This window comes from Pan troglodytes, chromosome 23 (assembly GCF_028858775.2).
Source record: "Pan troglodytes isolate AG18354 chromosome 23, NHGRI_mPanTro3-v2.0_pri, whole genome shotgun sequence".
Taxonomy (NCBI): domain Eukaryota; kingdom Metazoa; phylum Chordata; class Mammalia; order Primates; family Hominidae; genus Pan; species Pan troglodytes.
Window position 1 is genome coordinate 39,377,374 of NC_086016.1, and position 14,624 is coordinate 39,391,997.

The 14,624-nt window shown below is 60.8% G+C and overlaps 1 protein-coding gene across 7 annotated transcripts in view; it reads right to left on the reverse strand.

Moving 5' to 3' along the window:
- Positions 1-838: 838 nt before the first annotated feature.
- Positions 839-14,624, reverse strand: part of ELFN2 (extracellular leucine rich repeat and fibronectin type III domain containing 2) — a 59,855-nt gene continuing 46,069 nt past the window's right edge. For all 7 annotated transcript variants that reach the window (XM_016939121.4, XM_054675891.2, XM_016939118.4 and 4 more), the window contains one exon: positions 839-8,878. In XM_016939121.4, the coding sequence (XP_016794610.1) occupies positions 5,954-8,416 (2,463 nt within the window). In that variant the 5' untranslated portion in view covers positions 8,417-8,878 and the 3' untranslated portion in view covers positions 839-5,953. The remainder of the gene's footprint in view (positions 8,879-14,624) is intronic.

Here is a 14,624-nt window from a genome sequence, read left to right on the forward strand (position 1 = left end):
GGAGAGTTTTGTAGTAATTGGAGAACAAGAGTCTGAGAAAATGGTAGGTGGGCTCTGCCTCTGGGAAGCAAGGAGGCTGGGGCTAGCAGGTAGGCCCCAGACTGGCCCCGAGCAGAGGCTTGGGCGGTTCAGCCTGTAGTCCACTGGACGCTGACCTGAGTGCCTCAGCCTGACCAGAGAGACAAGGCATCTCCTAAATCTGAGAAGCAGCAGAAGCCCCGAAGGACCAGAGAGGATCGCTTCCCAGCCATGAAGAACCGCAGCAGATGGCGGGAGGGCACCAGAGGAGGGGTGGGCCAGGGGCCCGGGACAGGCTGCCCAGGCCAGGCGTGGAGGAGGCCCAGTGGGTCCCACAGAGACACTGGACCCACCATAGACAGGGGCAGCAAGAGGCTGACCTCAGAGACCGTGGTCACTGATGGGGGGCTTTTCTCCCGGGAAGCAGCTGAAGTCTAGTAATGCCCCCACATGGCCCTGCCTCTCTGACAGGGCTCTGAATCCCGGGTGTGGGAGGCCAGGGCAGCAGAAAATCGAGTGACAGCACACAACAGAGGGATGTCTAGGCTTTTGGGAAGGGAGGTCATCAGGCCCTCAACCCATCAGACGGCGCAGTGTCTGGGTGCACACTGACCCTGGAATTGAGTTTCCTGCTGGCCCCCTCTCCCTCTCTCTGGCAGACCGCCTTCTTTTTTCCTTGACTGCAGGCAGTGACCCCCACCCTGTCCACTAAGCCTTAGCCCCATGATTGGGGCTCCCAGTGGGAAGGGAAATGGGGAAAAGGGCACCGAGCGTCATGGCAGTGCAATGTGGGAGGAATACAGCATAGACCATGGCCCCGTAGCTTTAAATAAGAAATTTATTGCAAATATAGAAATTGATTCTCTCCATACAGGAATCTCCGAGTTGAGGAAAACAATTTCGTGCCATTCAGTTTTAAAACAGGAAATTGAGGGAAGGGAGAGGCAGATACAGGGAAGAGAAAATAAAGTTAACCCCCACCCCCAAAAGAAGAAAAGGAGAGGGTTCAAGGCCCTCAGAGGAAGGAAAGGTTCGTAACACAGCAAGGGTTCACAGGTTCAGAGCCCAGGGCCTGAGCCCAGCTCTGCAGGACCCAAACCAGGTGCCCAACCACAGCCAACTTGGGGACTGGCGGCTCCTGAGGAAGGGAGGGAGGGAGGGAAGTGTGGCCGCCACTGCAGGAACTCCAAGCCCCTGTCCCAGCCCTGTGCTGGAGTGTGGAGTGGCAGAGGGGCAGAGGAAGGAGGAGCAGGCCCAGACCATCCTGCCCGTCCTACAGGACCCCCTTCCTCTCCCTCCTGCTCAGCAGGACTGCCTGACCTTTAGTGAGGCCTGAAGCCGCCTCTGGAGGCAAGCAGTATGGACCCTGGTTTTGTCTTAGAAGGGGGAGGACCCAGGGTCAGGGAAGGAGTGTGTCAGGATGGAATCTGAGCATGAGAGTTAGAGGAGGTACCCTCTCCTGGGGCTCAGCCACCTCTGGAGCAGCCACCTTGTCAGACAGGAGAGGTGGCAATGGGGCCAGGCAAGGCTGCCCTAACCTTCACACTGGCTTCCACGGGCAAAGTAAGCCCCTCAGGGCCGAGCTTCCCCAGGCTCCCCGACGGCTTGCCCCGCCCATCCACACTCATGGAAAGGGGGCTCTGCTGGGCCGGGAATGGGCAGGGGCAGGGTAGTAGGGGACAGAGGCGGTGCTTGGGGGACAGGCAGCCATTGCAACCCCACTCCCTCTAGTCTCGTGTTCACACCCACCCACCCACCCTTCTGGCTCCTCTTGTCATTCACAGCTTGGCTCCCTGTCCCCCCATCCCACACAGGATGCTCCCTGACCAGCCTTGCCCCTCCCCCATCACCCTATTTTAATTTTCTGCAAGGCACCAGTCACTAGGGAGCATTGTGTCTTATCCCTTCCCTGCACTTAGGCCCCTTATAAGCTAGGACCTGTCACTGGTGTCCTTAATTCCTGATGCCATCCCGGCCTCAGCACTGTCACAACCGAGTTTGTCAGCTCTAGGTCTCCTTTCCTCTCCTTTCCATCTCTGCACTTCTGTTCACCCCTCTGTTACATTTCCAGGAGGGAGTGGGGCAGGCGACCAACTTCCAGTTGAGAACATGGGTGACTCTCGGCCAGCCTGATACTCCCCACTGCTGCTGCCCCAGCTGCCTCCCGGGGACGATCCAGGCCTGGCCTTCCCAAGCAGGTCTTTTAACTCCCACCCTCCTCGCTCCCCTGACAGCCCTTTTCCCAGACCTACCCAGACACGGGCTCCCCAGCCTGGACACAGGCTGCTCCCACAGGCCTCCTGCACTGCCTCAGGAGGGGAGCCCAGGTGAGGGATCTTTGGTGGGCAGAGAAAGACTCTTCCTGCCGCGGGGAAAAGCAAGGCCGGGACCCGTGACGAGGTTTCCCCACCAACCAGGCTTTCTTGCCTTCATGCCAGACCTCTGTGTTTTGCTACTGGAAGGCCATAAGCTCCAACAGAGGGTTAGCTGCACCTGCTGTGCCCTCCCAGGAAGGAGCAGACCCATTGTGCTACTTCCCAGAAACAGCTTCAGAGGAGATTCTCCAACAGAGGCAGGCAAGCCCAGTGTGACCTTGTTCAGGCCCAAGGCAGGAGGCCTCCCCGCAGAGGTCCAGGGTGTGGCACCCACACATCCCTCGCTCCACCAGGCCTCCATCTCCCCTCCCTCCCTGTGGCCCCCCTACCCTCTTTTCCTGGTGTCTGCCCTGCTGGCCTGCCCCAGACCACAGCCCAGCTCCACCATGCTCATCATCATCACAAACCCAGACCTTGGATGGCAACATTTTGTGAATACTTCCCTCCCGCCTGGGAAAAAACTCATCCTGAGCAGGACGTGGGACACAGATGCAGGCCAGCCTCCGGGTGGGCTCTCCCCAAGCTGAGCAGTTGGGGCTCTGGCCTGGCTGGGAGGCCAGAGACCCGAGTCTTAGACCCCGCTCTGCCTCACAAAGAACCACATGAACTGGGTCTTCAAGGCCAGTTCCCCTCCTGGATCATCAGAGTCCTGCTCTTTGGAAGGGCCCCTGTCCCTGCAGTCAGAGAGTCTGAGGTTTCCTAAATATCTTCACGCAGAAAGGATGGGGAAATGGCAAGCGCAGGCCCCTAACTCCTGCTGCTGGGAACCCTCCCTGGGCCCCAGCCCAGGCGTGCTCCTCCTTCCCACGGGTTCCTTTCTCAAAGCCCCCACCCTCTCCCTGAAGCCCCCCGCGAAGCCCCAAGCTCCTGGCCTCCTACACTCAGCAGTGTGACTGATCCTCCACCCCAGCTGGCCAGCCAAGTCACCAGGCCCGTCTGGGAGCCCTGACTTCCTCATCTACAAAACGGGAACAAGCGGGACGGACAGACAGTCCCTTCCACCGGGACACGAGCCCTTGAGGAGGCTTCCCTGGGGCTGCCCTCCCTGGCATGGAGGAGGGGAAGGAACTGGGGACAAGGGAGGTGGCAGTGGAGAGAGGGAGGGAGGAAGGGAGGTGGCACATGGGCCCAATGCTCAGAAACACAGGAGGTGGGTGTGGGGCAGGGCTGTGTCTTGGTGGCACCTGTTTTGGGTCTGTTTTTGCAGAGCTGACCCCTCCCTGGGTTTCAAGAGCTGCTCATCAGATCACAACAGACAGAATGTGGGAAAGCAGGGCATCAGAGAGGGGGCGAGGGAGTCTGGACAAACTGGCACATACACGACAGATGTTTGCTCAGAAAAATACAGTAAAATCGTCATGCAAATATAACAGGGAGTCTGCTTCCTCACACCCCTGGCTTCTCTGCCTGCTTGCTTTTCTCAGTTGTGCCGACGGGGTGTGAGGAGGGGTTGGGGGGCAGGTTTTGGGGGCCGGGGGAGGAGGTCTGCTCCGCGTATCCATGTCGCCCCCTCCCCTCCTCGCCCCAGGAGAACAGTCTTTTCTTTGCAAATGTCACCCTCAAAGTGAGCCCTAGGCTTCGTTAACCCCAAAGTTGGTGTGAGAGAGGTACTCAGCTGAGCCCGAGCCTCCTAGCCCTCTGCTGTCCTCCCTCACCCCCTGCCCCCAGCAGGAAGGTCGTTGGGGTCCCCAGGGGATGGCACTAGCTTTCCTGGTCAGAGCCCCTGCCCACCAACAGTGCCAGTCTTGGACCCATTCCAGTGCCTACCCTCGCCCCTCAGTCACACTCCCCAAATCTCAGGAAACCCATGTGGGCCACAGGCCCTAGACTGGGGGTCTCTGGCAGGGGCGTGGGGAGAGCCGGGGCCCCCCAAGCTGAGGTGGGTGGCAGCCAAGCGACATGTTGCTAGGCGGGCAAAGCTGCTAGTAGAGGCGTCCCCACGCCCCGCTGGGCCAGCTCCCACCCAGAGGTGAAGGATGATGGACTCCGGCCCATCAGCATCCTGACTGGTCAAGACCCCAGTCTCAGGACCCCAGATTTGCCTCCCAAAAGAGCTGGCCCCAGGAGCTGCTGCCAGGCTGGCCCTCCCTCACCACCCTCAACATCCTCTGCCACCGCCTACATGGACAGAGAACCCCAGAGCCCAACGGTCACTCTGGGCACCAACTGCCAGGCACAGGGTTACCATGGTGACAGAGGCTGGCTGGGAGGGGCTGGGGCGCCACGAACCCAGCCTGCTCCTCAAACCTCTCTCGGGTGGGGGCCTCACTGTTTGTGCTTTGTTTGATGTTGGGTGGGGGTCAGAAAGAGGGAAGTGGCCATTGCCATGGAAACATGGGAGCCCCTCTGGCCAGGGGGCCAGGCCTGGATGAGCAGCCCAGAGGGGATGGGTGAGAAAGCCCTCCTTCCCCGGGTGGGCGGCTGAGATAGGAGCCGAGATCCCACGATGGGGTCGGGCAGGTGGGGACACAGGCCATGGGGACAGGCAGGAAGTCCCCCATGACAGCTCCTCCCTGCAGCCCTCCAGGCATCACAGTGCACCGCTGCCCTTCTGCGGTGGGCAGGGGTCTCGGAGGACCAGAGAAGCTGGGGCCGGGAGCCTGCACCTGAGATGTCCTGGGAGCTGGCCTGCCCGCCACATGCCCCACTCTTCCCAGGCCACGTGGAAGACACTTGAAGTGGGCTGGTGGAATGTCGCCCTGCCTCGGCTCCTTTCCCGTCAACAGGACCCTCTCCCTTCTCCCGGGTGCCGGCATAGGGGGCAAAAGCCCCCCAGAATTCTGAATCACAGCTGCACACTCTGGGGGCACTGCCATGTGGCTTTCTAGGAAGAAAAAGCACCTGCCTGATTCTCAAGTCCCTCAGCCCCAAGGGACCACAGCTTCGGAAAGGGATGTGGGGTGGGCACAGGGCGGGCAGGGGTCCACAAGAGAGCTGCAGGGGGTTCCGGGACAGCACTGGGCTGGGAAGTTGGGGGACTTGAGGCTAAGCTGCTGTGTGACCCTGGGGTTGTCAACTCCCTTCTCTGGGCCTCAGTTTCCCCCCCTCTCTAAAGTGGAAGGAGACATTGCCGGATGTCTAATGCTAAATCTGCAGGTGACTTGACTCCCAGCTTGGGAAGGGACCCTCTCCCTGCCCTAGAGGGGCTTCAGTCCCTCTCTACTCCAGCTTTCTTGATCCCCACACCTGTTTCTAGCCCCAGACCCCCAGACCCCACACCCTCTCTTGGCTTCCTTCCTCCCCCCCGCCAGGCCCCCGGCCCTGCACACCCCAGCAGAGTCCCTGGGCAGCACAGTAAAGACGACTGGTTTCGGTATCAGTTTGTAAACTTTAAGGAAAATGTGTCTCTGTTTTCCTGTCCGTTATTGTCGGATGTTGGTTTGTTCACAGTCGGGTGGTGGTCAGGTGTGTGTGTGTGCGTGCGTGCGTGCGGGTCTGCATGTGCGTCCTCTCCTGGGCCTTGGCCCCCGAGTCTGCTCCCCGCCCTGGCCGCCTGGACCCTTCCCCCAAAAGGCCCCCAGCCCTCTGGCTCCGACCTCACCAGGGAGGAAGGGGGGGGGTCACAGCTTCTGCTGGGCGGAGACCCCCTTCCAGTAATCGAGGATGTCATGCAGATCCTCGTCCTTGGCGAACTGGACCTTCTTGCGCAGGGCGTGACCGGCGGCCATGTACACCTCCTCCCGGTGGTGCTTCTTGTAGGGCCGGAAGCGCTCCCAGATCTTGTGCGTGCTCTCGGATGAGTACTCGGGGCTGGAGGAGTACCCTGAGTAGTAGTGTCTGGGGGAGAGCTGCGAGTAGGTGGAGTCACGCTTGGAGCGGGTCAGCGGCTTGAGGAAGGACACGCGCTGGCTCAGGCTGTCGGCACCCTCCTCGTAGTACAGGGCGGGAAAGCTGTGCCGGTGCTCGCTGCAGTGGTAAGCCGGCTTCACCTCCAGGTGGTGGATGCCCCCGCCCCCGCCGCTGCCCCCGCCGCTGCCCGCCGGCACCAGCGGGAGCCGGTCCAGCGGGCTGTTGAGGGGGCTGCCCTTCTCGATGTACTTGGAGTCGCCCTTAGCCAGCCCTGTGGCGGCCGGATGGTCGGGCACGTCCAGGCTAAAGACCTTGGCGCTCTTGATGGAACCACTGGACGACACGCTGCAGGTCTTGCGGGTCACGGCCGCGTCGGCGCTCAGCTGGCGCTGTAGTGGGTGGTGGGAGCTCTCCTTGTAGGGAGGCGAAAGGAAGCTGGGCCGCTCCAGGGCCCCGGGGCCAGTGGCTGAGGAGGCGGCAGCAGCTGCAGGGAGGGACTGGCACTCGAAGGCCAGCTCGGGGTCCCCACTGCTGCTGCCGCCTCCCAGAAAAGAGGCCGAGTCCAGCTTGAGAGCATCGATGCAGTTGTTAATGATCTGGTTGACCTTGTCCACCTCCTTGGCAATGGTGGAGATCTCTGCAGCCGAGCCCTGGCCGTTCTCGAGGTCCGGGAGGTCATCCTCGGGCCGAGCCAGACCGTCCCCGCCAGCGCCTGTGCGCACCTCGATATAGTTGCCTTTGGTGGCTACCTTGGGTGTGTCCAGCCCGGCCTCCAACCCCTTGGCGGTGGGCAGCTTCTCCCCGATCATGGAGGGGATGGAGGCCATGCGAGATACGGGCAGCACGGGAGGCTCGCCCAGCTTCTGGGCGGCGTGCACAATGGAGCCGGCATCCACATCAGCCCCGTAGCGCATCTCCAGGATGGTCTTCTTGACGTTGACAGACTTCTGCTTCTCCTCCTGCATGCGCCGCTTGCGCAGGCAGTAGTACACGGCTCCCAGCACAATAACCATGCCGAAGAGGCAGCCCAGGATGGTCATGATGTAGTGGGTGGTGGTGGAGGTGCTGGGCGCCAAGTCTCCGGGGACGGGGTCCCGCGTGGTGAAGGTCAGGCAGGTGTGGTTGAAGCGGCGGCTGTTGCGCAGCGAGGTCACGCAGAAGGTGTACTCAGTGTGCGCCCGCAGTTTGTCCAGCGTCACGATCTCCTTCTTGTTCTTGAGGGTCATGACGTCGGAGAAGTAGCTGTTGTTGTACTGCACGAGGATGTACATCTTGCTGTAGGGGTGTGGGATGATGACCACCAGGGTGGCCGAGGTGAACGTGACGTGGTGCAGCTTGATGGCTGGCCCTGCCGACGCATCCGTGGTGGACGAGGCCGGCGGCTCCACCGAAAGGATCTCGTCGGGGTTGAAGCCCGAGTTCTCGTCTGGCTCCCTCTGGGCGTCGGTGGAGTAGGGCGTGGGGTGGCTCACGGGCCGGGCGGGCAGCGAGCCGTTCCGACACTTGGCCTGGAGTACAGTGATGGCGTTGAGGCTGTGGTAGGGCCGGGGCACCAGCAGCGGGTAGCCGGCAAACTCCCGCGGCGACTCACACTGCAGGCGGTCGTAGTTCTTGGTGACGTTGTTGAAGACCACCAGCCAGGCCAGGAAGCCGAAGAGGTCGCACTCACAGTTGAAGGGGTTGCCGGCCAGCTCACACACCATCAGGCTGGCGAGGCTGGCAAAGGTGGCACCGTCCAGGCGACTGAGGCGGTTGGAGGACAGGTCGATGCTGATGAGGCTCGGGCACTCGGAGAAGGCGGTGGGCGTCACCACCTCGATGAGGTTGTGCTGGACAAAGAGGAACTGCAGGCGGCTCATGCCCCGCAGCATGCCCTCCGTTAGGTTGCTGAGCTTGTTGTAGCCCAGCTGCAGGACCTGCAGGCTCGACTGGCCCAGGAAGGCACCGTCCTCGATGTAGGAGATCTCGTTCTTGGTGAGGTTGAGGTCGGTGAGGTTCCCAAAGCGGTTGAGCGAGGAGTAGAGCACGGCTTTGAGCTTGTTCTCGTTGAGCCGCAGGTCGTGCACGGTGCTGTTGATGTGCTGCGGGATGGTCTCGTAGGGCGGCTGGTTCTGGCTGCAGATGGCCAGCCACACGTAGCCCTTGTCGCCCTCAATGAGCCAGCAGTCGGCACGCACGGCACCCGGCCGGCACACGCACAGCAGCGCCGCCGCGCACAGCCCCAGGCGCAGCATGGCGCTGGCCTCGGAGTGAGGGGTCAGGGCAAGGCAGGGGGTGCCTAGCGGCCAGAGGCTGGGGCTGGCAGTACAGTCCTCCCTGGGGCCGCCACCATCTTGGGGGCGACCCCCAGCACGGGGTCCCCAGGCAAGGTGGGTACAGCTCTTGCCAACTGCTGGGGATCTTCTAGGGTGCTGCAGCAGGCACTAGGCCTGGCTGGGGCTGGGGGTGGGGGCCCCACAGCCTGCTCCCCACCGCAGCGTTGCTCCTTGTCTCCTGCTAGGAAGGTGCAAGGGTTCTCAGGGCTTGACTTCCTCTCCCTCCTCCTCCTCCTCCTCCTCCTCCTCCTCCTCGTCTTCCTCCTTGGCTTCCGGGCTCAGAACTTCAGATGATTCCCACAGGAGGCTGGAGAGTGCCGCACTGAGCCGGGAGTGAGAGAGATGGGGGCAGGAAGGAAGAGACCCATCTGCACCTGGTTCCTGAAAGGCAGCATCGAGAGCGGGTGACAGATCAGTGTGAGGGCTCAGAGCAGCCCCGTCAAGCTCCAGCGCAGGCCCCCCGTCCCTTCTCCACACCCCGTCCCAGGGCCTCTGTGCCAGCAAGCACTCTGGGGTCCCTGTTACATCAAAGAAGCAGGGGGTTGGTGGGTGGCAAGAGGCAGGAGGGGGCCCAGGGGCTGGGATGGAGGGAGACAGAAGAATAGGGGGAGTAGGGGCAGAGACTGAGGACCATGGGCACAGAAGGGACACTGGAGAGAACAGGTGGGCACATGTGCAGACACACACCCCCAGCACCCTGGAGGCCACGCTCATCCCCCTACCTGCACAGAGACCCACATGCCCCCACATGAGCCAGACCTCCATGGCATGCACACGCAGACAGCTACACACACACACACAAGCACACCTACAATCTGCACACGACAAGCAGGCCCATACACACGTGTCCACGTACCCAAGTGGGCACCCCTGAATCCACAAAAAGAATTAAGAAGCCCAGCAAAATGCCTCCTTTCCTCCATGCCCAAAGATAAATAATTCATTTGTTGTGTAACTGCTCTTGTTCCAAAAATAATTCCCTTGTCTCAGCTTCCATGGGGGAGGGGGAGCAGAATATCGCAGCTGTGGGGCCCCCCAAGCAGAGGGACACAGAAGCCGGGGTCTCCCACAGTGGGAGGGCATGGGGAGACCTCATCTCACAGGCAGAGCAGAGCCAAGGGAAAGAAAGGCCAGACTCTGGGAGGCCAGAGGTACCCCAGTATCATCTTCCCAAAGTGCCTTCCCTGGAGCACCTTGATCCTTGGGAGGGGGCCAGCCTTCTGGAGTAGCACAGCTGAGGCCCAGCTCCCCTTCCATGGCTGGAGAGTCAGAGGCCCAGAGAGGGACGGGGAGTTGCCCCAACTAACACAGCACAGCCTAGACCAGGATTAAGGTTCCTAAGGCACTGAGCCCAAGTCAGAAGTCAGGAGGCCTGGAGCCCCACATCTGCTCAGCCCAATTAGCTAGGTAAACCACAACATCTTCTATTTCCACAGCTACAAAGTGGGTCCCTTTCTGGCCCACTTCATGGGGGAGAAGAAGCAGGGGACTCATGCTGCCCATTTGCAAGATGCAGAAGGGCAGGGGAGGCACCACGGGGGTCACAGCGGCAGACCATCTGCATCAACCCTCACTTTCCAAGTGGGGAAACTGAGCCACAGACTCAGGGGAGACTTGGCCAGGTTGCCCAGCAAGCTGGACACAGCCCCTTGGACAGACCCCAGCCCCAGCCCCCACCCTGTGCTCTCAACTATGGCAACAGCCCAGTTCTCCCTCCCTCTGCCCTGGGCAGGGGCCAGGGATGTGAAGATTAGGTCTGAGAAATCCACCTTTGGACACAGAAAGCCAGAGACTGTTCACAAGAGCCACCTCTGCCTCTCTCTCCTCCTCCTCCTCCTGGGAAAGTCCAGGAAAGAGAAGAGTGCTTAAAAAAAAATTTAAACCTTTGCCATTAAAGCAAAACCAATTTACAGCACTGAGCCCCAGAGGGCTGGAACAGAGGAAAGGGAAATGGGTGCGGGGTCGGGGGTTAATCCCACAAGAAGTCCGAGGTGGGGATGGTGATAGGTGAACAGGGAGTCCAGACGGCCCGCTGGACTAAAGGCTGATGCTACGTCAGAGGCCGTCAGAGGCTGTGATGATCTGGACCTCTGAGGCCAGCCTCACACCTCCCCAGTCACTACAGAACCAGCTTGGGGGCACCACAAGGCAGCCAGGCAGGAAGGGGTGCCCAGGCAGCAGACAGCAGCTCTGTCCTTGGCTGTGCTATGCAAAGGTCTCAGGGCTGCAGAGACCTTGGCCCCCGTCCAGCACGGCCACTGGCTCCTGGGGTATCCCAGGCCAGTTCTACCCCTCTCTGAGCCTCAGTTTCCCCTCCCGCAGGTAGCAAGATTGTACTGGAAGAGGCGGAGTCTCCATGCTTGCCACTTCAGAGATCCACAAGCCGGCCTGTCAGAGAACCCTCGTCTGCTCCAATGCAGTCCCTCCTCCTCATCGGGGAATGTCTGGGGACCGCATTTGTATGCAGGTGCACACACAGGTGGCTCAGAGTGCTGATGCAGGGGTGTGCTGACGTGTACAAGTCAAGGATGGGCGGGCAGGCGCGTGTGCACACGTCCTATGCATCAGCTTCGGGGGCATGTGCTTGTGTGTGGAGGGGCAGGAAGGTATGTGTGTCGGGGACGTCCCAGAGAATGCAAGCACCCATCTATGTTATAGTTGGCATGTTTAAGTACATGTGTGTTCTGTGTGTTCTACACGTGTGTGTGCCTACATGCAACTCCAGCCCCTCTCCTCACATCTGAGTTGCTCAAACCAGCATCCCTACAGCCAGACCCAGGGTATTGGGCAAAGCCAAGCTGTCTGGAGCCTTGGGAAAGCCCAGGCCCTGCCAAAGGATGCAAAGAGGCTGAGCGTGGAGGGGCATGGGAGAAGAGGCCCACGTGGGAGGGGAGCTAGTCCCCCCACCAGCTCTTCCCAAACAGTCCAGGGTGGACAGAGGCCCGCCGTGCCCCAAGCCCAGCCACTCCAAGCTCTGCCCACCTGAACCTCAAAGTGACCTGCCTGTGGCCCTCTCTCCTCTTCTCCTGGTCTCCAGGATGGCTTGGGCTGGGCCCAGCTCCCACCCACCCCCGTGACTCAGACGGAGTTGGGAGGAGGCTCCCATCGTGCTGTCCCAGGTGCGTCAGCTGCCCGGTCCCCATCCCGGGCTGCCTGCCTGCCACCCGTGGAGACCTGACGCAGCCAGGGAGGGTACAGAGAGGCCAAGGCAGAGAAGGCGCTGACAGCAGCACTTGGCCCCCAGCCCAGCTGTTCAGGCACTCAAGGTGTGGGGGGTGGGGCAGCAGCCTGTCCTCTCAGGTCTGAGGCTAAGGGTCCAGTGGTCACATGGCCAAGGTCATGCCCCTCCCCTCCTCCCATGAGGGTGGTCCTCCCACACACACAGCAGGGGGGACAGGGCAGCACCCCACATACCCAGGTGGTGAGAGACGGGAAGAAGGGGGTGCTGCAGGGAGGAGGTGAGGACTGAGAATGGTGGAAAAGCAAAAATATCAAGACAGCCGAGCAGACAGACAGAGGAGGAGAGAAAAGGAGAAAGCGCGTCTGAGACAGAGGCACCGACGGCAGTGAGCTATCTAGATGATAGATGGGGGGCGTGGGGGACACGGGCACCTGCTTCCCTCCCGCAGCCCAGAGGCCCGGGAGACAATTGACACCTGGTCTGGCTGAACCACCAGAATGCAGCCTGTGACCAGCCCAGAGGGAGAGGGGAGCAGTGGAAGCAGCTGTGGGGCGCAGAGGCCTCTTCTGCCCAGAGCCCGGTGGCACAGCCCAGGAGGGGTGCGGCCATGCAGGCAAGCAGGCATTGGGGGGTGGCATGTTCCAGCAAAGAGCAGGGCTCCCGTGCCCTGGCCTGACTGGACCCCTCCCCTAGAGCTTTTCCCCCTTCAGGCCCCAAGTGCCCCACCACCAGCTCTCTTTAAGGGGCACTCTCTCCTTCCACCACAGAAGAAACAGCTGCACAGCCAGGGTGCATGCTGTTATCGGGGGCTCCCGGTCTGCAGGCTGCATGCTGTAGGACGTCCCCTCTCATGGGGACATTCATGGGCAGAGAGGAGAGTCAGTGAGACCTCACAGCACTTGCTGCTCTGAGGGCAGAGCTGGTGGTGCAGGGGTCTCAGTTCAGAGCTGGGCAGGACCGCAGACCCCAAAGTCACTCTCGGCAAATGCCTCCCCTCTCCGGTTAGTCAGCTGCCCAGTGATCCCGCTGGGTTTGTGCCCTTTCCGCCCGGGTGCTCCTAGGTCCCGGGCCCCTCTCTGGACTCAGAACTGAGAAGACAAGGAGTCCTGGCTCAGTCCCACCCCTGCCCCCCCTCGGAGGGCAAGCCTGGCACAGCGCCTGGCCTCTGTGAATGACAGCCGCTGTTGTTAATGGGGGTTTTATAGTTATTTCTTCACAACCCTCATCACCCAAGATCAGGGTTCCCCTGGACTCAGGCTTGCTGAACCTCCGGGTCACATCCTCTCAGCCCTCCGCTATAGGCTGACTCCCAAGCTTCCCTGTCAGGGGAGCGTCTGGACCCCCGACCCGGGGAGAGCCCCCACTGCACGGCGGCATGTGGGAGGGGTTGAGGGGGGTTGGGCTAACTCCCCAGGCTGGGTGAGAGGGTGAACAGAGCGAGGCCAGCTGGGGATGCAGGCAGCGGAGGTCAGCAGGGAAGATGCAGGCCCAACCAGCTCTGAGACCCAGGTAAGCTGCAGGCCCTCTCCGAGCCTCAGTTTCTCCCCGTGTGGCAAGGTGAGTACCACCCAGCTCCAGAGTTCCCCCGAAATCCCAGACATGACAGAGACACACACGCTCAGTCCAGGGCAGGAGGCCCCACAAACACACCACCCCAGGCTCCCGCTTGTGTGGCCACACTCTTGCAGGGACACCCGTCAGCTCCAGGAGCAGGTTGGGGGAAGCGCAGTCTGTGTCCTGGCCTCCCAGGAGCAGGGACGTGAGGCTCGGCCAGGGAAATCTCATTTGCAGCAGCTCATAAGCCCTGGCACAGGCTCTTCCCTGAGCCAGGCTGGCCAAGGCTCCCGGAGGTGTCATTGTCACCATCCGTGTCATTGCCATTACTGAGGATTAGGAGGACCAAGGACTCCTGGGGCCCAGCCAGATCTCTCAGGTAGGCAGCTGCCTCACCCCTTGCTGCTGGAACCCTAGCACCAGGACAGGAACTCTGCCCTCAGGGACAAAGCCTGCCACCCCCCGGGGAAGAGACTCAAGCTGGGGGTCTGAACACCAGTCTTTTCACTGCCTAGAGCTCCTTGGAGCTCCCTTGTCATGGAGCTCCCTGGGCCTCAGTTCCTTGTCTGTAAAATGGGAGGATTATACCTTCACCATGGAACTACCGTTCGGTAAGTTAACTTTTTGGATTTCCAGCGCAATGAGCCCTTACTGCAGGGCATAGATGATGCGGGGAAGGGTCCTGGGATTGAATGCTGAGCTGTGTGACATCAGGCACATTACCTAACTCCTCTGGGCTTCAGTCTCCTGGCCTCTAAGACAGTCATATACCCCTTATCCAATGCTCCTTTGTGTCTGACATTTGATGTTCCTCGAATCTTATATCAACCCCACACAGCTGGTGCTGTCAGCCTCATCTTACAGATGAGAAGACAGAGGCTCTCTCCTCCCCGGCTTCCCTCCAAAGGGCTGGGACCATGGCAGGGGCGGGACATGCACTGAGCCAGTCTACTGGGTTTTCTGCCCCTGTCAGAGGAAAGCGTGCAAGGGAGAGTTGTCCACAAGCCTCGAGAGATTTCGATGTTTCCATCAATCAGGAAGTACTGATTCCAGGCCAGCTGTGCTCCTCAAACCCCTAGGCACACTCCCCACCCCAGGACCTTTGCTCTTCTCTCTGCCTGGAATGTTCTTCCCCCAGAATCCCCATAATCCACCTCACTGAGATCTCTGCTCAACCACTCCCTGCCCCTGACCCCCGCCTTCTCTAGCCCCCCAGTCTGAGATAACTCACTCCTCACCCAACCCAGGCTTCGGTCCCCTGACAGCAGCCAGCACTACCTGACGTCACTTAATTCTTCATCATTGCCCTGCCTTGCCCCACCCCCAGCAGAAAAGCAAAGCAGGATTTGACTTTGTTCACTGCTGTAACCCCCATGCCTAGAACAGGGTCAG